Source organism: Cucumis sativus, chromosome 7 (genome assembly GCF_000004075.3).
Source record: "Cucumis sativus cultivar 9930 chromosome 7, Cucumber_9930_V3, whole genome shotgun sequence".
NCBI classification, from domain to species: domain Eukaryota; kingdom Viridiplantae; phylum Streptophyta; class Magnoliopsida; order Cucurbitales; family Cucurbitaceae; genus Cucumis; species Cucumis sativus.
Window position 1 is genome coordinate 21,485,103 of NC_026661.2, and position 20,760 is coordinate 21,505,862.

Genomic DNA, 20,760 nt, shown 5'->3' on the forward strand with positions numbered 1-20,760 from the left:
TGTTACTGGATGGTGACCAAAGGGGTGACAGTGTCGCTGTCACCCTATCAAGAAAGATATAATTTTGAAAAGCTGAGGTTGGCAGAAGGCGTGTACTAACTCCCGTGGTTCTCCCCGCCACGTCGGATGATTTTATCTAGCCGGCATTGTTACACGGAACCTTCATCGTGGCCGTCCAATCAGTCAACATAATTTATATGTAATTTACCACAATTTTTAACTATGAATTTCCATTCTCATATTCTTTAAACTTTAGTTTGAATTATTACTAACAATAACATATTGTATGATATGCTGCTTATACACGTTGTTTAATATTTAGGTATAGAAAACTCTCGATTCATTTTTAAAATCTATGTATACACTCGAGAAAATTCGAAGAAAGTTTTATTCCCTTTTACGATACAATTTTTTTGTTTTTTTGCTAAATTTTCACATTATTTCATTTTAAACTTGATTTGTGTGAATTAATATTCTTCCCTTGTACGGTTTTCTTTTTCTTTTTGTTGTTTAATACTATGATTTTCCATTTTTCATCGACTAAAAAATACAATAAACATTTTACAATTATATAAGTAAATATATCACATCCATTTTAATTTTATAATTAAATTTCAACCTTTGATATTGTTTTGTTGTTATTTATTAATTATACACTTGCATTAACACGTCGATATAAATATACATAAAACTTATAAAATCAAGTTTATTTAATGATAAATATGACTAATGGAGAAAACGAGCAACAACAGTGTGATACATGGCTTGTGTAGAAGGTGGTATAACTTAGGCAATGCGGGCGTCGTTTTTGTATGACAACGACACGAAACAGGCAACGTGGCACACAAGTAATTTTAAATATGGGTAGACAACAACAATGCTATATTGAACTGTGTGGTTATTATGGTAGCTGTGCAAAAGTGTGGCAAATAACGAACAATAGGTAAACTACAACCACGACAAAAGCAATGCATGAGTTATAGCAGTATTGTGTGAATCTAATTTCGTTAGCGATCAGTCACTTTAACGATCTTAAATATAATTATCAAATAATTCATCATAACAATCTCGAGAATATTAAAACGACTTCACCAACAATTATCTAAAACTTCGATGTATAAGAATTTGTAACAAACCTTTTCGGCTTGTGATGTAATTCGTACCAAACTTTAAGATTACAAAACGTGAACAAAAGTAAAACGAATTCACAATGGGTTTGCGCGTCCCACCTGGCAAGGGCAACTTCGACAAATTCGAAAAAGTTGGCGATAAATTCGAACGGAAACGCCATTTTAATATATCCATTTGTGCCACTTGGCTTTCTTCCTAACAACGTCAACAACACGCACTGACGTGGCTCTAACAAACCTACATTCAACTTATTTCCTTTTTTTTAACATAAGCAAGTTGCTCCACTACAAGACAAAACTATACACTATACACTTTTTTTATTCCCTTGTCTTTTTAGGGCAATCGTAAAAAATAAAACAATGAATTTTCTTTTTCAGTCATTTTGTTGGGAGTTTTTATAAAAATATAAAAATATAAATATATAAATAATGAGCTATTTTCTAAATTTACAAAAGTAACAAATTTAAAAATGACGATTCTCTATAGTCCTATAAACAATGTATGATAGTCGTTTGATATCATTTTGTTCGATGTAAATAGTTTGTTGATTTTTTAATTTTTGTAAAAACTCATGTCTTTTTTACAAACATTTGAGATTGTATAAAAAAATATGTATAATGAATTTTGTTTTTTAGTGATTTTGTTTGGAGCTTTTACTAAAATAGCAAAAATACTAATAATAATAATATAATTGGTGTCACAACATTTTTAAAATTTGCAAAATAGCAAATTTAATTGTGATAATCATTTCATAGTCCTATAATCACCTAGTTTGTAGATTTTTAATTATTATTTTTTTTTTGAAAAAAACACTATTTTTTACTAACGGTTGAGATTGTATTGGAATAGAGATTAAAGCAAAAATAATGCATAGCTCTTTGGGCCTGATTCGATCCGATGTTGATCAAATCCACCATGTGAACACATTGGGCCCATGAAGGCCCACGTGGGCCCAATATAATATTTCATTTATATTATTCAAGAACTCCCACTTGTCTTTGTGTTGTGCTAAAACCAAATGTTATTACCCATTCGCACCATTTTTGTGCAATGAAGGTAGTTGTCAATAAAAATTTGTTGGTAACAAATATATATGATTTTTTTGTATGTGTACACAAATATAACTTCTCTAATTGCAATTAAGACAAAAGTCGACACATCTCGACGACATTGTGTATGCACGTTATGTCAGTTGATTCAAGTAAACTAATTTATTTCAATTTGATATTAAATTGTTCATGCTCAACATTGAGTTCAATAAAGCTCGGTTTGACCAAAAGACCAATCAAATCCACAACACTAGTTAGTTGGCTTAGGGGATATGTCCATTCACAACCCAAGGCCATACATGTAAAGTTTCGTGAAAAATTTATAAGTAGAGAAGTTAATTCTTATTGATTTGGTATGACTTTTAATATTAAAAATTATAGAAAAAAATTCAAACGTGTATAACATAAACTCATGAATGCTAAACCATACCTGAAGAGTAAAGCATTGGTAAGCAAGTTGCATTACTTAAGTGAAAGTGCATGTATTTAAAAAGACAAAATTGAATAGTCAAATGTTCGATATTACTTCATATATGTACAAATCAAACCCTAAACTTAAAAACTCGAGTTGCAACCAAAAGTATTGATTATTTCTATTAGTTTTCGAAAAACTATAAAAGTGAGTTAATATTTTTTTACCAATATATTTTGTTTTGATTTATAATTTACAATGCCTAGTTGGTTAATAAACTATAGTTAAAATGAGTTTAGGAGTCTTCAAATAGTAATGAATGTTCGAGTAATCATAATAGGTACAATATTTTAAAAATATTATAAATATAGTCAAATCTATAGCTACTAAAATATATTTTATTATATTTATAATTTTTTAAAAATATATTTATATATATACAAATATTTTAAAACGAATTGTCATATTTGCAACTATCTCTTTACTCGACAAGTATTATTAAGAGCTTTTTCGCAAAAAAAAATTATAATAATAGAGTCTATATCACAACAATTTCTAAATTTGCAAAAGCAGCAAATTTAAAAGTGACAATGTACCGTCTGATAGCTCTTATAACCTTATGATTATCGTATGACGGTCATTCATATAAATAATTTTGTCATATTTATAATATATAAAAAATCAATGTCATGAATTATATGTTTCTAAATGTTTTTGTTATTCGATGCAATTTTTCTATTATTAAATCTAATATACGAGAATTCATGAGATGAAATATCGACTCGACATAGGACTCATACAATAGGTGGGCCCTACATATAAATATCCGTACGTGAAAATTAGAACAATGTATTGACTTGTCAAGTGGGGATTATGAGCATATAATATAATAATTTTGGAATATAGTGAAATAGGAGTATATATTATTGGGTGCATGAACCTCCTAAAACTTATTCCCTTTTATCAAAAATTAAACCGTAGCATGGTCCACAAAAAATACATTAAATAATTATACTATTAATAACAATCTTATTAATTAAAGTTTTAAATTAAAAGTAAAAGTAAAAGTAAAAAGGCAAAATTGAGCCAAAAAAATATCGGACGGCATCGTCAATTTTGGTGGCTAACTCTACGCTATACCAATTTTCCAGCCGGCAACTTGTCCCCTCCCCTCCTTTTGTTAATTCTTTTTTAGAACAAATTGAAATTGAACGTACGTTTAGAGTGATTTTTGAGGAAGCGTTCCTGGCAAAGAGTAATTTAAATTAATATAATATGTGTGTTTAGAGTTAAACTATTATAATATAAATTTTAATAAATTATTAGAGTTTGCGTTGTTATATGTGTTTGAGGTAAAGATCGGTCGATCGAATAAGTGTTTGGGACAATGAGTAATTTATAATAGTACGAATATTATAATTTTATGAATTATTATAGTCTATGTTTGGAATATAAATTATTATAATATGTCTTTATGGTTGAGAGGTTTTAATAAAGGTAAAAAAATGTTTATAAATATGTAAAAAGTCCGTCAAAACTAATTGTTACTTTGTTTTTTTAAAAAAACTCTTCACTTTATCTATAATGGATGATATTACTAATAAATTTCTATTAGCGATATGATCTATAGTTGATATACTCTGAAAGTTGAATATAAATTTTACTGTATTTATTATTTTTTATTGTGTTATATATGCGTTTTATTGTTATACTTGCCATTATCTTTTTGTAACATAAAAAATAGATAGAAATATCCACGATCCTTTATCTTATTTTTTTTTATGGTATTTATATAAGGAAAAACTATTTATTTATTTTTAAAATTTGCTTTTGAGTGTGGAACTTAATTTAAGTAATAATAATAATAAATCTAGGGAAAATATCAATTCGTAGGTTTCCGGTCTTATTTTCTTTGGTTCATATACTTCAAAGTATTACGATGTAATTTTTACCATATTGTATTTTTATAATTAAGGTATTCTTACCTTGACGTCTATTGATTAAATAAAAAAATCGATAAAATAATTAAAGTTCGTATAACAAAATCATTTGAATATGATATTAATTACAATGGTCTTTTTCTATAAATATTTTATCAAAATTCTTTTCGAAATTAATTATTTTTACTGCATAATTATATTTTAGATTGAGTAATTGAAAGTTAATGGAAAGGAACAAACCATGAATTTAAATAGTGAAAGAAAAATGGGAATTGTCTTTTTGTGCTCTACTAGAGGCTTCATGTGACTTCAATTGTAAAGAGACAAAAATTAGAATATTCGTGCATTGCAAGTCAACTACGCGTCCTTTTTCTAATTTCCTCCTTTTTTTTCTCTTTCTTTCAAATTTTACATACAAATTCTATTATCACATTCTAAATTGATTAAATCAAATTAAACAATAACAATGACAAAAAAAAAAACACTGAGTTAAATTCTATCCACTTAATTTAACGTTAAATAATATCATAAAATATCTTTTGACAAATGAAGCCGACAATAATGATTTAGTAAATATTCAAATCAATTATAATCATAAATAAGTACGAATCATTTGTTGGTTCATCAGTTAAAACCTTTCAATTTTTGTAGGTTTCAGTATAAATAGTTAATAAAATATAAATCTATTTTTCTAAGTAAAACCCACTAACTATTTCTTACAATTTTTTATGTTAAAATAAATAAATGACCATCACTATATCTAAAATAAAATCATCTAATAAATATGAATATATATATATATTTTTTTTAATGTAGAACGATATATTAGAAATACATGTTAAGTTTTTCTTTTATTTAGTAGGAGAGATTTTAATTCTTACACAATAGGCTTGGTAGATATTTTATTCGACTAAAAGACCACAATTTTGACCGATCGGTTGCAATTGCAACAATAACATTTTAACAAATACGTTATTTTCAACGATTTTACCTCGACTTAACAAATACTTTATTTTTCAATGATTTTACCTCGATTAGACATAACATTGACACTTTATAACGATAAATATTAAATAGAAAAATATGTTAATTGACCAAAGTGAAAAGTAATAGGTGACATACATTTTATTTTTCCATCAAATAAATGAAAAAAGATTGAGAGGTGGTTTAATTTAATTTGAACAAGTAGATCAAAGTTGTTGGGGGAACAAAGAGAAAATGAAGGGCTTTGTTAATCAAAACTAAAGGTAAGATTTTAAAATTTGTGGGATTGTGAGAAATTTGGAAAAGGTAAGAAGGGAAGATCATTTGATCAAATAGTCATTGTTTTGTTGGTGGAGTCAAGTTTGGTAAACTATTTTTTTTCACACATGACTATTAGGGCATAAAATTAGGCAGACAGGCCTACTCCTTTGAATGGCCACACCCCATGAAGAATGTCACATGCTATATACTTCCAAAACAAAATTATTCCGAAATAACATTTTTAGGATTGGAAAGTTAAAAAGAGACGATTACAACTTTAGCTGTCATGTCGAGATACAACGTAATGCAAAATAGTTTATAGCGTTGTTAAGAGTTTGTCAATGATAGAGTATATCATTAGTAAGAGTGAGTCATACCTGGTAAAGTTCGTCAGTTGCAAAAATATAACCAAAATGGTAATAATAAGAAGACGGAGGATTAAATTTACAACTTTTTTCTTAAAGAAAAACGCTCGTGCAAATGATTTGTGCAATATCTCTTTTATTCATGCTTGTTGAAATAAAATGCTTACTTTTAATAATTGTTGAACGAATCCTCAATTTACTATTTGAAACAAATATTTACTAAAGATCAACTAAAATGAATATATTTTCACACTCCACGTTAAAAATGACAATAGATAACAAAACAAAGATTATTAAAAATTTCAACAACGAAAAAAGCATATCGATGAAACTAGTCATTTATTTATTTATTTGTCGATATTAAATATAGAATACATGAAATTATATAATATTGAATAAATTATTTAAACTACCACTAAAAACAAAAATTAATTATATTTATTTTGTTAAATATTATATTTTTTACAATTTGTCATAAGGACGCAATACAGTAAATAATTAAAAAATATGACAAAAATAAAGCAAAGAAACTCTAAGAAAAACAGAAAAAAAAAATTTCATCATAATAGAAAAGTCTCTAATTTATAAATTACAAAACTAGTAAATTTAAAAGTTAATATAAGCGGTTGTTTTCTAGTACTCAGTCGCGATGTCGACGGTAAGGAGGGCGGAAAGCAAAGGAGATGTATGGGTGAGGGCGAGAAAGGGTAAAAAGGGAATTTCAGGTCAGCTGGGACCCACTTGCAAATTGCCAACGCTTCCCACTTTCTTACAAGAAAAACTCACCTAACCTTTGATTAAAACCCTAATCAACAATCCCTTCCTCTTAAAACCAATTTCACTTCTCATCAATTAAACTTCCATTTCATTACAATTTCTTCTCTCACAATTCCAAAAACCCCCCAATCTTTCTCTCTCTCAAAATCTTTTGTTCTTTTCACTCAACTGTTTTCCTTCTTCAATAATGTGTGGAGGTGCTATAATCTCCGGCTTCATTCCGCCGATTCGCTCCCGGCGAGTCACCGGCGAACACCTTTGGCCTAATCTCAAGCAACCTGCCTTCGGAAATCAATTGTCCAAGCCGGTTAAGTCTGATATCATTGACATTGATGATGATTTCGAGACTGATTTCCAGCATTTCAAGGATGATTCCGATTTGGAATTTGATGTAGAGGAGCTCCTTGATACTAAACCTCTTGCCTTTTCTGCTGCTGGAGACCATCCTGTTCCTTCTGCTCGTGGTAACTTTCTTTTCCTAAATTCATTTCACTTTTTGGATCGGTGTTTTGAGCTTGATTTTATGCCTTACTGCTTGTCTGAAGTTGATCGTCTGTCTATGTTCTGATCAGTGGATGATGGGTTTTAATGCATGGCGTCTGCTTGTTCTCTTTCTGTTTTCAACATTCAGCTGGTTTATGGTAGATCCGTTATCGCCTTCTTGATTTTGGTAGATGTTTAGGGGAGTACGGTATTTTCTCTGGAAATTCACTTTCTGATCATTAGGTATCGAACTGCAGAAGTGATTTTTTTTTTTTTTTTAGGAATAAACTGAGAAATATTCTACTGATTTTAAATGAAAGAAAAGGGGAAAAGAGGGATGGAGAGCTAGATCTAGCCAATAGCCATGGATTTAGATTTTTTATTTGATTATAGTCAAGCTTTTCCGCCTCAAATTTTTAGATTTTTCTCATTTGTACCCTAAATATTGACGAAAGAAATTACCGTATAATTGAACTTGTTCTATGATGTTTATTGCTTTTAATTTTATAAATGAAAATTCTTTCGTCAATATTTTTCGATCGGCTAACGTAATTGCTAGATAAATCGTGGCTTAGTGGTTGGTCATTCCTAAAATGCCTCGAACCTAATTTTTGGTCTCTCGCTTTATTCTTTCTTTTTCTTTTTGGTGGTCCTTCTAATTAATCATCTTATTATAGCTAATAATTGGTATTTGAAAAAAAGTGAATCATCAGTTGAACTTTTTCGAACATTTTCTACATACTCTGTCTTTTGTAGTTTCTGAATCCCTTAAACCCTGTTTATTTTCTTGACAGGGATGGATTAATTTTTGTTACTATGTTTTTTCTGTCTTCCTGATCTGTGTACTCTTTATTCTTCATTGCTTTAATAAGGTATATGTACTTTGCAGCTTCAAAGTCTGTAGAATTCTCTGGACAAGCTGAAAAATCAGCAAAAAGAAAGCGAAAGAATCAGTACAGGGGAATCCGACAGCGACCATGGGGTAAATGGGCAGCAGAAATCCGCGACCCACGTAAAGGAGTTCGTGTGTGGCTGGGCACTTTTAATACTGCTGAAGAAGCTGCTCGAGCATATGATGCTGAAGCACGACGAATTCGTGGAAAGAAAGCCAAGGTTAACTTTCCCGACGAAACTCCACGAACCAGTGGAAAACGTTCAGCAAAGGCAAACCTTCAGGAACCACTTCCCAAAACTAGCTTGGCAAAGACCCAACCAGATCTAATCCAGAACAATAATTTCGTGAATAACTCCGATGAAGCATACTATAGCACGATGGGTTTCTTGGAGGAAAAACCACTTACAAATCAACTTCCCAACATGGATTCATTGGCTACGAATGGAGATATTGTAATAAAAACTAGTCCAGCATCTTCTGATGTTGTACCCATGTACTTCAACTCAGATCAAGGAAGCAACTCCTTTGATTACTCTGACTTTGGATGGGGAGAGCAGGGTGCAAGGACGCCTGAAATCTCGTCTTTTCTTTCATCTGCCATGGAGAATGAAGACTCTCACTTTGTGGAGGATGCTTCTCCAAAGAAGAAAGTCAAGTATAGCCCAGAGAATACGGTGGTTTCTCAAGGCTCTGAGAAGACTTTATCTGAGGAGTTGTCTTCTTTTGAGTCTGAAATGAAATACTTCCAGATGCCATATCTCGATGGCAGCTGGGATGCATCAATGGATGCCTTCCTTGCAGGAGAGACAGGGAACCAGGACGGTGGAAACTCAGTCGACCTTTGGACCTTTGATGATCTTGCAGGAATGGTTGGCAATGTCTTCTAAGCAAACTTGTCCAGCTTGCTAGGTTATGTAAATAAAAGCTACATATTAGTGAGTTTGACCATCTTTATATCAGTTCCTCCCTAAGTTTTTGAAACATGTATACTCCTTCCTTCAGGATGATATGATATATCTTTTGTTTTGAGCTCGTACAATCTTGAAAAATCTCATATGACTTGTTGCAGGAACATTTGTGATCTGTTATGGGAATGGACGTGAGAGAGATCTGCCTGCATAAGCAAAAATGGCCTAACAAACATAGCTATTGGTGTGTATGTTGAATGTGAGGACACTCTTAGTAGTACTTACTTGGTAGGCTTCATTTCATGTTTCTGAGTCCATAATATGGGGAACTCAACTAATATATATGCTTGTACTGATAAAAACTACTTGTGGTGGTTGGTTTGTGCTGTGGATGTTGAAAACTTAATGAATATCATTTCTCTGCCTTTTGAATATGTATGAAATATGAATGATGGATGCCGAGTTGGTCGTGCCATTCCGAACGGTTTGTTTTCGTTATCTTCTTTGCACTTAGAAAATATGCAATGAAAAATGTTTGTTGTGATTCCAGCCAATATGTTATCCTGTTTTTAGATAATTTTTTTCAATTCTTTGTGAATTATGATGGGATTGTGAAGATCTTTACTGTCAGTAATTGAAAGTGTTTTTATAAACTGAGTTGCAGCTTTTTGAGGAGGAGGAGGAGAAGAAGAGGCATGGGGAATTCAGAGGAAAATGAGTGGGTGTGGTGTCTGTATAATCAAAGTAAGTGATGTGCCATTTCTTGACCATACTTTCACCACTCACATGTTTGTGTAAGCAGCAGCTGCAGAGCAAGTTCCTATTTTAAGCCTTTTCTTCTTGCATGTGATTTGATTCCACCCTTTTACCAAACTTTTCCAACTCCTGAATTCCTTCTTTTGTTATTATTTTCAGCCCAAAAACTTTTTAAAAAGAAAACCACACATTTAGAAAAATATTGAAAAACTATTTTAGTTTTTAACTTTAATTACAAGGTATTTGAATTTTGATCTTCTCAAATATTTGGTGTTTAGAGTTTTGAATTTTCTCTTTTTTTTGGCAAGCAATTTTCTAATAAATTCTTTTATAAACATCTTAATTTCTTTTTGTATTTTTGTATTTTTGTAGATATGTGATTTTTTTAAATTGAAAAATATAAGTTTATAGCAATTTGAGTTTAGGGTTTAGGGACGAAATATATAGATTTAAAGTTTAAATTCTGAGGTGTGTAGATGAAATTTGTAACTTAGAAATTAAAGGATCAAGAGACAAATTTCAAAGTTCAATATGATTAAATTTATAAGCTATCCTGTTTTTTTGGTCCCTATTTTAGATTTTAAAAAGGTCACTTTTACAGAAAAGGTATCTAATTCAGTAATTTGGAACTATTTTTTAACCTATGATTTGAATATATAATATGAAGAAACTCTAAAGTTAGATCTAGAAATGAGTTCATTTGGTGGGTGGGAATGTGGGATGACTCATCCTATTGATAAAACCCTATCCTTACCCATTTGAGACTCTAATGAACCATAAAAAAACAAAAGAAGAAATATACTCTTTATGACAAAACACCAAAATCGTTTTTCTTTCAATTTTCCCTAATTTTCTATATTAAGTTCTAATCATATCGTGCATGATTGAGTTTGTCTAACGATATCTTCTAATTACAAAATTTTGACAATCATTAATTGTACCATAGAAAAATAAAAATATAATTTTCCAATAGCATTGACCTAATTCCATTGATAGTCAATTATAGTTGGTTTGCTTCATAAATATAATTTGATTGTTTTAACTTGAACATTTTGCAATTGGATTATGATTTAGATGGTTTAGTTTAGATCGAAAATCGAGACAACTAACAAAACGGAAGGTCCTTAATCTCCATAAGGGAGATTCTGGTGTGAAAAGAAAATTTGACAAAATTTTATAAAAAACTGAACGGCTTAATTTGAAAATTTAATAAATCAACCCTAATCAATTTGAAGGAACAATTTAGTCTTAAAACCCGTCGGAGGCTCAATTATAGCTCAAGTTTAACCATGCAATTAGACTTTATTGTTTACACATTTGATAGTAAGTTTTACGCAACACAGAAAAAGAGTAAAAAACAATCGTATTAGACCAACTTTTCTAATAAGATGGATTAGGTTTCCACATAAACTGAGTATTGTTCAAAAGAAGAAAAAAAAATGTACTAAATTAAGAATAAGAACACTTGTAATTTACTTTATTATTATTCAAAAGAGAAAAAAATTTCATATTCTTAATATTGTTATTGAGATTAAGAATAGGAATACTAAGATCATAGCTTACCGAGAACGAAAATTCGTTACGTTTACATCAAGTTTGAGATTAAGAATCTAAAGTAAGAAATCAAATTCGAAATTTGTATTCTTAATTTAATCTGTGTTCTTCCTGTCCCCTAAAATGGGCATCCATCCATGGATGTTCTTGAATTCCAAACTCCATTTTCCCATCGCTTTTGCTGCAAACAGATCTGTACGCTTTATACTTTAAAACGATTCTGCTTTTTCCTTCTCTTCCTCGCTATCTTTTCAATCATCGCCATTGCAATCGCCGCTTTGCCTGTAATTTTCTTGTTGAAGCCTCGAGAACCCATTTTTTCTCTCCATTCAGTGCGATTGGATTGGTACAACATTACCATCAGATCTGGATCTCCAATTCTCTCATCTGTTTTCACTCTGACTCTCAATTCCCAAAACCCTAACAAACTCGGAATCAAGTACAGCCCGTCAAGGCTTCTCTTGATCTACGATGAATCCGCCGTGATCGGAACGATTCGAGTCCCGGAAGTGTTCCAGCCTGCTCGTAGCGGGGAACGGATTGTTCGAACCCGTCTGTTGTTGCATCAATTGGATGTGGATTTGTTGGAGACGACGAGAGAATTTGTTGAAATGAAAATTATTGGTGATGTTGGTGTAGAGCTGTTTGTGCTTCACATGAAGGTGATTAAGATGAAGGTGAGGGTTCCCTTTTCTTCCTCTCTTTCTTTCTAACAATCAATTATACTCATAAACCTACAAAATTTACAATTGAGCCTTAAACTTACCTAAATTTTAAAATAAAACGCTTAAATTTGAGGTATTTTCAAATATAGTAAATAAAACAAATAAAATTTTAGATTTTATTATAAATAGATGATAATTTTGTACATTTTATAAATATTTTCAATGATTTGACATTTATAACAATTTTTTATTTGAAAATTCAATTATATCATTGTTGGATTCAATTTTTACGATTATCGTGAGTACGAGGTTCAATTTCAACAATTTTAAATGTTTAGGGGTTCAATTGTTATTATTAAAAGTTTATAGATGCCATGGTTGTGATTTTTGCAATTTGAAAAAGAGGGTATTTTCAAATAAAGTAAATAAAACAACGTATTTATAAAATACAACAAAATTTTATATTATATTAGAAGTTGATGATAATATTAATTAATTTGTAAATACTTTCACCTGTATGAAATTTACAGTCATTTTTTTGTTTGAAAATTGGTTGGATTCGGGAAGTTTAAAATAATGTTTAGGGATTTAATTGTTATTATGGAAAGTTTGTGGGTAATTAAAACTAGGATTTTGCAATTTGGAAGTTGGATGTTCTTGTTTGATGGGAGATGGAGTTTGGGTTAATTTGAGATGAATGAAGGTTGAATTAATGAAGAATTTTGGTTGTAGGTTGCTTTAAAATGCGATGTGGATATTGATTACAGAAAGCTTAATTTCAGAGAAGAAATACTTGGCAATGGAGAATCTGTAGGAAAAGCTTTGGTATGTGCTCTCTCCTTTGTAATAAATCAAATTGCAACTTAAAAGAAAAAGAGCACATCTAACAACAAAAACTAAGAAATATAGTAAAATTATGGGTTGTCGATCGTAACTTAGACGTTAGACGTAGATGAGAGTCTATCACACTAAAATAGTAATATTATCATTTTTAGGGTAACAATTTTTTGTCTTAATTTTCGTATTAAGTCTTAGTTTATGTAATTTTTAAAAAGAAATATGAAGATTTTTTTAAAAAAAAACAAATAGAAAATTCATGTATAAGAAAAGATGGTAGAAAATTTAGAGCCAATAATAGGAAAGACTAAAGAAAGTTTAAGCAAATAAGTAATTGATTTACACATTTTCATAGGATAAAATTATAATAATTGGAGTTAGTTTATTTTTCTTAATAAAGGGAACTCCACAAGCAAACATTGGTAAAAATATAAAAAGAATTTATGTTTATTAATAAAAGAAATAATAAAAAAAAAACAATTGAAACTATTTACAAAATATAAAAATATATGTTATATTTCGTAAATATTTGTTTTTAATCGTTCACCAAAATTTCTCGATAAAATTAGCTATGCAATTTGTTAACAATATTTATAAACAAAAAAAAAAAAGAAAAAAGAAAAAAGGGTTCAAAATAGTATATTTTACAAAATATTTACAATTCCAAAAATCAAATATGTTTTGTATTTTATTTCTTTTGTTTGAGTTTAAATAATTTGTTCTTTTCTAAAAAAAATTAAGAGAATTTTTTAAAATAACAAAATAAGTTAAAATATTTACACTATAACAAAATTTTGGATTCTATCAATAATATTCTTTAGTAATAAAGGTTGAAGATATTATTATTTTTTATAAAAATTGCCATTTTAGAAGATTTTTAAAAAATTAAATGAATTAAAAATTAATTTAATTTGCTTAATTTTCAGGATTCAATTCCTTCAAACTCCAAGACAATGTCTTCAAAGTGTGGGATCGCTTTTTACTTATGAAAGTGCTTATAAGTAATTACTTATAACTAACAAGTAATTACTTGTTAAGTGTTTTGTTTAGTATCTTTTGGGTTTATTTCTTTTGTAGTGTGTTTGTTTTATTTACTAAGTTTCTTCATTATCCCATTACTTTTACTTTTTTTCCCTTCTCATGAGAATCTTCATGCTTTTATTTTGTTATTGGTATATACACATTGTTTACGGTATCAAAAAATTGATCATTGCCAACAAGAGCTTATAGTTTAAACATTTGTATATAGTGAGACTTCAAGAGGTTCCGAAATCAAATCTTCCACTCCTAACTTATACTAATAAAAGCAAAGAACCAATCATTATGTACGATTAATTGACCATGACTTTAAAAAAAATATATAATGTGTAATTCTTTCAACGAAGTTATCAATGATCCGATTGATTCAAACATTCAGTCAATTTATTCTAAATTATATTAGTGAATTTATAACCATTTAACTTCTACTGTTCGCAAATTGTGTTTATTTAGTATTCAAATATATATATATTTTGGTAGTAAATAAAAATTTATTAAGGACGAAGGGATAAGTTGACACGTTGTAAATCTATAAATGATTGTTAAATTCAGAGTAAATTGTAAAAACAACTTCTTGACTCTCAAACTTACAATTTTTGTGGAGATTATGGTAACAACAATGTAAGTTTGAGATTTCAGTTTCTATCAATCTAATTTTTTTTTTTTGAAATTCGAGACTTATTCAATTTTTTATTTGATAGGATAGTTGCAACTAACCACATATTTTATGAACATATTTTACAATTTACCTTAATAAAATTAGATACGATTAGATTTTGATAGTTGATTAAAATCATAGTCAAATATGGCAAGTAACCTAACAATAAGGACAAATCACAAATTATTTCCCAATAATTTGTCTATTAACAAAATGGAACATTGTTATCATATAATAATAATAATAACAAAACCATATAGTTTATTAATTTAACACAAAAATGGATCTCGAAATTAAATTTTAAAAAAAAGCATAAGAAAATGATTAAACAAATGGTAATTATTGTTGGAGACAAAGTGATGGGGTCGGTTGTTGCATACTTTATTTTTCTGATTTTTCCTTATTTGTTATAGTACTTTATTATCTAACAAATTCTTGAGATTCGGAAATAAATAATAATAATAATAATAATTAAAAAGCATTTCACTGTTTTTAATAAAATATTTATATATTAAAAAAAAAGAAACAGATAGCTCCATACTTTTTAAAAAATAATTTTTAAAAATTTATTTTCAACACCTTTTGTTTCTTGACGGACCGATTTTAATTTGGTCAGTCGACTTGATTTTTCAATCTATCATACTCGGTCCTATTTTTAATGAATAAAATTGTATCAAAACAGAAAAACTACCGTAATAGCAATTTTTTAAAAAAATATGTAAATTTTATTCACAATAGACCTTATGTAATGTCATGTCCTTTCATCCTAACTCACATGCATCTTAAGACTATGTCACATGTAATAGAATTGTTTCGAGCTAAACATGCATAACTTTGAAATTTATATGATTGAGCCACTGAAAATGAATGTGTGCATTGTTTGTATAGATAGTAATTATTAATTCTTTTAAGTTTTCATTAACATTATTTTCATGTCATTAAAATCTCCTTTGTTAAAATGTGATACTCGTGCATTTATGTTCCTTCTTAAACTCGTAGCGTTACACTGTATATGTTAGTGTCACCAATAGAAGTAAGCGTCAAACTTATATAAATTTGCTAACCAAACCTCAAACTTTTTATTATAAAAATTTAGATCAAACTTATAAAAATATTAAAATAACATGGAATTCTAATAAATGTTTACTATGGTATTGGTTCGAGTTCAATTTTTGCAAGTATTATAAATTTGAATGCTTCCTTTTTATAATTAGTTCTAACTGTGTAATTTACCTTTTGTTTTTATTTTTTCAATCCATAATGATGGTGACTCCATTTTGTTGGTTTGTTTAATTGTTTTTGCTAAAGACTAAACTTTGATGCCTCGGTCTATTTAAATGTTTATTATTTTATACAAGTTTATAATTTCAAACTTTGACTAAAAAAATTAATTTGAGTTGAAAAGTTTGAATTTATTTGATTTTGCAGTTTGATAAGAATTATGGGAACTATTTTGTATAAGATTTACACATCAAAGCATACATTGTAATTGACACATCAAAGCATACATTGTAAAAATCAATTAGAGAAGTCCAATAATGGGTTAACATAATATAAATTAGACAAGAAGAAAAAGAAAATAGAGCTTTAAATCTCCACTTTAATCCAATATCAAACTAAAATAATGGAACAAAAATCTTAAATACATTGCTATTTTGTAGAGAAAATATCATTAATTAAAAGCAAATTTTGATAAAATGTATAGTTTTTAAATCAATTTATTAATTTCAAATTGTACAATTAAAAACTACTTAAAATATTTATAAATATATTAATAGCGGTAGATAGCACTAAAAAAATAAAGCTATTTACAAAACGAAGTAATGGTTGAAGTTTATTATATTTTGTAAATAGTTTCAATATTTTGTTACTTTTAAAAATATATTGTACTATGATTGTAAATATTTTGGTTCGTATTATTAAATTTGAAAACAATCCTCAAATGTTACTAATTTTCCCAACTCTAAATTTTAAAAGCTCCAAACCTTTAAAACGGTCCATTTTGGTAGGATTATTTAATAACTAAAATTTATTTTATTGCAAAACTTGTTTTTTTAATATTTTTAAAAATAGAAAAATCAATTAAAATATTTACAAATTATAGCCAAATAAATTTTATTAATGATAATCACCAATAGACTTCTACGACGATCTAGCATATAATTAGTGTTTATTATTAATAGAATATAAAAAAAAATTATATGTTATAAATATTTTTCTCAAATTTACTCTTTATTATAATTTTTTTATTAAATATATAGACAATTGCTTTCCTATTAAGTGAAATTATAAGATTGGATCACTTTCAAACATTGACATTTTATAATAATACTAAAGTTATATTGAATTTAACTAATTAGCTACAAATTTAAAGGAAGCAAATTGCTTAAATAAACCAAACCATACATAAACTAAAGGTTTCTCTAATTGAAACCTAATGTACCTATATAGAGCAAGTTTCTAACCATTAGTGGTTTCTTTCCAATGTTTCTATAAATGTCAAACGTATGAACACTCATTTGAACTTTGGAGAAAAACACTCCCAATAAAATCACTTTTTTCCTTCTCTTTTTTAAATACAAAATTTCAATAAAATAATCTCTTTATATGTTCACTCCAACAAAACAAGAATCGGTTCTTCATCTAACAATTTGAGAAGATGAAGATTCCAAACTTACATTTCCTTTTCTTAATCTTCACCGCAGTTTTCTTCATCGCACAAAGTTCTCTAATCGACGATGTTTCTTCACCGGAAAAACGCCTTGCCTTCTTCATATTTGGCGATTCCCTTTTCGATCCTGGAAACAACAATTTCATCAACACCACCGAAGATTTCCGCGCTAACTTCACGCCCTACGGTGAATCGTTCTTCAAAACTCCGACCGGAAGGTTCTCCGACGGCCGTCTCGTGCCTGATTTCGTCGGTAATTACTCAAAGCAGAGACTGAAAATCTGAAACTGTAACTCCTACTCTACTCGTTGCAATTTCGTGTTCTTAGAACTAAATTTCTTTTTTACAGCGGAGTATGCGAATCTGCCTTTGATTCCGGCGTATTTAGATCCTCACAACAAACGATACATCCATGGTGTTAATTTTGCATCCGGTGGAGGCGGCGCTTTGGTTGAAACTCATCGAGGATTCGTACGATTCTTCAATCGACTAAACAACATTGCTTTGCGTTTTTCCTATGATAAATATTGATTTTATTTTTTCAGGCGATAGACATTGAAACTCAACTTAGGTATTTCAAGAAGGTGGAGAGATCGATAAGGAAGAAGCTGGGGGATTGGAGAGCGTATAATTTGTTTTCGAATTCGGTGTATTTGTTCAGTATCGGAGGAAATGATTACATCGTTCCGTTTGAAGGCTCCCCTATTTTTGATAAGTACACTGAAAGAGAGTACGTGAATATGGTGATCGGAAATGCCACGGCGGTGCTCGAGGTAAGTTTCAATCTCAATGCTTAAATTGCAACTAAAGCAAAATACGGAATATTAAAGAAAAAAAGGGTCAATTCGATTCCCTTTTTTCCTATCACTGTTTCTAAAACTTCAACCCAATTGTGATAAACTTAAAAAAGGAAATTGCATCAAATTATCATACACTGATTATAAACAAGGTGGAACTTATTAAGTGGCTAGCACGTGCTCATTCACATTTTCTATTTTTATGTTTTAATATTAAATTTTAAACGTTACGTTATATATTAAATAATACTTTATTGTTACTAAATTAAAAAAAATAACACAATATTGAAACGGTTGATAAAATATAGCATAAACTCGATTAAACTTTGGTAGGAGTTTTCATTTTTTAGTTTTTTTTTATCTGTGAGAACAATTTTCTTTTTAAATTTAGTCGTAAAATTTGATTAGATAGTAGCGTTGAATTAGAAATAATTAGTTAATTATATTATTTTATAAAGTCTAGAAATAAACAATTTAGGTTGTAATAGGAAACTTATCAGCTTTGGTTCTTTGCAAGTGTTATCTCTTTCAGTATGCATTTCCCCTTGTGTAACCATTACTTTAGTCTAACACCTCAACACGCTACATCATTAATGTAAGTAATCCCATTAAGTATAATGAATTTGGTGTAGTTTTGTTGTCTTTAGTGTAAATAATTTATCAAAATTTTCTATTTTTGAAAAAAATTCCTAACCTAAACTTGGCTGCTTTTTTTATGGATGAGTTAACAAGTAGGTAGGAGTGAATTGGGCTATGCAGTAAAAGTACATGTGCCATTAACAAATCAAAACAAACTAATAAACACTAATTCATTAGATATTTGAAATTTGATGAGGAATGAGAAGGTTTAGAATTGAAAATGCAATTTAGTTTCAAATAATTGGATTGATTGTTTTTTTTTCTTTGATGGGGATAGGAAATATACAAGAAAGGGGGAAGGAAATTTGCGTTTGTCGCGGTGCCTCCTTTAGGTTGTTTACCACACATAAGATTAGTGAAAAAGGCCGGCGGCCATGGAAGCTGTTGGGATGAACCTTCAGCGCTTGTAAGGCTTCACAATAAGCTTCTTCCTGGTGCTCTTCAGAAACTTGCTGACAAACTCCAAGGATTCAAATACACCGTTGGTGATACCTATACTATGCTTCAAAACAGAATAGATAACCCTTCAAAATATGGTAAATTCCTCAATTCCTTTGATCTTAATTTGTTCCCTGAGCTTTATTTTCATTTTTTTTTTGCTGATCCTGTGTCTTAGATTTACGCCATATTGACTTGGAAGTATGAGAAAAACCTGAAAGAAGAAATGGTTAGAGTACATGTAGGAGAAATATCTAAAGATTTGAGAAGATATAATTCGATAGCTCTAGCTCATAATGGCTTTTAAGTATCCCAACTTCTTTGACCCTTCCAATGAGCTTAATGCCAAAAAAACTGTCGATGGTGTGAGCACTTCCCATTGCAGGGAAGCAAAGATCCAACTCTAGATTTTCAAAGGATGTTTTGAGTGATGAGTTGGTTTTTTGGGTTATGATAGTCTATTTTGGAGCAGCAGTTTGTGTGTATGTGCAATTTATTTTATTCTGGACAGAAAATATTGAATACCTTATATATAACACAAAGAGAAGGTGAATATGAGTGAAAAATAGTAATTACGGTATAAACATGATATCAAAGAAGGATTCAACTTGATAATATTGTAGTTCATCTATTTGTAGTTGAACGTCGAAACACTCCCTTATATATTTTTTGTTTGAAGTATATGATGATTTGTAGAATATGAGATATGATCATACAAAAAAAAAATGATAGTAAAAATAGGATAAAAATCTAAAAATGAAGCATTAAAAGAAATAGAGGAAAGAAAAATTAGAATTTTATTTTGATCAATTGGTCAACTCAAACACCCTACTTATGATATATATTCTTGTTTAGAATGTCAGAAGCTTAACTCTAAGTTGGGTGTTATTTGAATTAAATGGAAGTGTCCAATACCAGCCGAGAAACTTTTGATCGATTTGAAAGTTTAGAGGATGTGTGTTAGAGTAAAGTGAATTATTTACTAATTATTGTTAAGGTTATAATGAAAGGAACTTAATTATGATGTGTGTGGATGAAGGTTTCAAGGAAGAGAAAACAGCATGTTGTGGAAGTGGGAAATTTAGAGGAATATATAGCTGTGGAGGAATGAGAGGAGTGAAAGAGTTTGAGTTATGTGAAAATCCAAATGAATATTTGTTTTTTGATTCATATCATCCAAATGAAAGAGCTTATGAACAATTTGCAAAGCTAATGTGGAGTGGAGACTCCCAAGTCATCAACCCTTACAGCCTCAAACAATTCTTTCAATATGCTTCATCACAACCTTGAACATTCTCTGTATTTGGAATAAAAACTTTGTGTTTTGCCATCATGTCGTATATATAACCATCAATTGAATAAGGACTCATGTAATAACATTTTCGTTTCTTGTTTCTTGTTTATTTGTTTTATATTAAACATATATGTTCTCACACTACGTTGATTGAGTGAGATACTTTTCTTGTACTACATAATAATGTTTATGTAGTTGAATTTCATAG

General features: G+C 29.3%; 3 protein-coding genes across 6 annotated transcripts; all 3 read left to right on the forward strand.

Annotated features, from left to right (window-relative positions):
- The first annotated feature begins 6,925 nt into the window (after nucleotides 1-6,925).
- LOC101210678 (ethylene-responsive transcription factor RAP2-12) lies at nucleotides 6,926-9,687 on the forward strand. 3 transcript variants are annotated; one of them, XM_031888619.1, is made up of 4 exons: nucleotides 7,243-7,383; nucleotides 7,492-7,560; nucleotides 8,292-9,232; nucleotides 9,367-9,687. In XM_031888619.1, the coding sequence occupies exons 2-3, from the start codon at nucleotides 7,512-7,514 to the stop codon at nucleotides 9,182-9,184; spliced, it is 942 nt and encodes a 313-aa protein (XP_031744479.1). In that variant the 5' UTR covers nucleotides 7,243-7,383; nucleotides 7,492-7,511; the 3' UTR covers nucleotides 9,185-9,232; nucleotides 9,367-9,687. The 3 variants fall into 3 exon arrangements, with proteins under 3 accessions (XP_031744478.1, XP_004141728.1, XP_031744479.1); XM_031888618.1 differs by lacking the exon at nucleotides 7,492-7,560 and having other exon boundaries at nucleotides 6,926-7,383; nucleotides 8,292-9,206; nucleotides 9,367-9,639; XM_004141680.3 differs by lacking the exon at nucleotides 7,492-7,560 and having other exon boundaries at nucleotides 6,927-7,383.
- A 209-nt stretch (nucleotides 9,688-9,896) lies between these two features.
- LOC101214000 lies at nucleotides 9,897-14,261 on the forward strand. Its single transcript, XM_004141775.3, has 3 exons — nucleotides 9,897-12,192; nucleotides 12,913-13,005; nucleotides 13,944-14,261. Exons 1-3 carry the CDS (start codon nucleotides 11,653-11,655, stop codon nucleotides 14,004-14,006), a joined length of 696 nt encoding a protein of 231 aa, XP_004141823.1. The 5' UTR covers nucleotides 9,897-11,652; the 3' UTR covers nucleotides 14,007-14,261.
- Nucleotides 14,262-17,214: 2,953 nt separating this feature from the next.
- LOC101210184 (GDSL lipase) lies at nucleotides 17,215-20,710 on the forward strand. Of its 2 annotated transcripts, none has more exons than XM_031889401.1 (5): nucleotides 17,215-17,637; nucleotides 17,734-17,855; nucleotides 17,930-18,157; nucleotides 19,098-19,356; nucleotides 19,437-19,939. In XM_031889401.1, exons 1-5 carry the CDS (start codon nucleotides 17,373-17,375, stop codon nucleotides 19,463-19,465), a joined length of 903 nt encoding a protein of 300 aa, XP_031745261.1. In that variant the 5' UTR covers nucleotides 17,215-17,372; the 3' UTR covers nucleotides 19,466-19,939. The 2 variants fall into 2 exon arrangements, with proteins under 2 accessions (XP_031745261.1, XP_004141726.1); XM_004141678.3 differs by lacking the exon at nucleotides 19,437-19,939 and adding an exon at nucleotides 20,298-20,710 and having other exon boundaries at nucleotides 17,223-17,637.
- Nucleotides 20,711-20,760: the final 50 nt, after the last annotated feature.

Excerpts from the sequence above, each read along its gene's own strand:
- LOC101210678 (XM_031888618.1), top strand. The coding sequence starts at position 7,107 with ATGTGTGGAGGTGCTATAATCTCCGGCTTCATTCCGCCGATTCGCTCC. Across the intron at positions 7,384-8,291 it reads TCCTGTTCCTTCTGCTCGTG|CTTCAAAGTCTGTAGAATTC; the intron begins GTAACTTTCTTT and ends TGTACTTTGCAG.
- LOC101214000 (XM_004141775.3), top strand. The coding sequence starts at position 11,653 with ATGGATGTTCTTGAATTCCAAACTCCATTTTCCCATCGCTTTTGCTGC. Across the intron at positions 12,193-12,912 it reads TGAAGGTGATTAAGATGAAG|GTTGCTTTAAAATGCGATGT; the intron begins GTGAGGGTTCCC and ends TTTTGGTTGTAG. Across the intron at positions 13,006-13,943 it reads AATCTGTAGGAAAAGCTTTG|GATTCAATTCCTTCAAACTC; the intron begins GTATGTGCTCTC and ends CTTAATTTTCAG.
- LOC101210184 (XM_004141678.3), top strand. The coding sequence starts at position 17,373 with ATGAAGATTCCAAACTTACATTTCCTTTTCTTAATCTTCACCGCAGTT. Across the intron at positions 17,856-17,929 it reads TTGAAACTCATCGAGGATTC|GCGATAGACATTGAAACTCA; the intron begins GTACGATTCTTC and ends TTATTTTTTCAG. Across the intron at positions 18,158-19,097 it reads ATGCCACGGCGGTGCTCGAG|GAAATATACAAGAAAGGGGG; the intron begins GTAAGTTTCAAT and ends TGATGGGGATAG.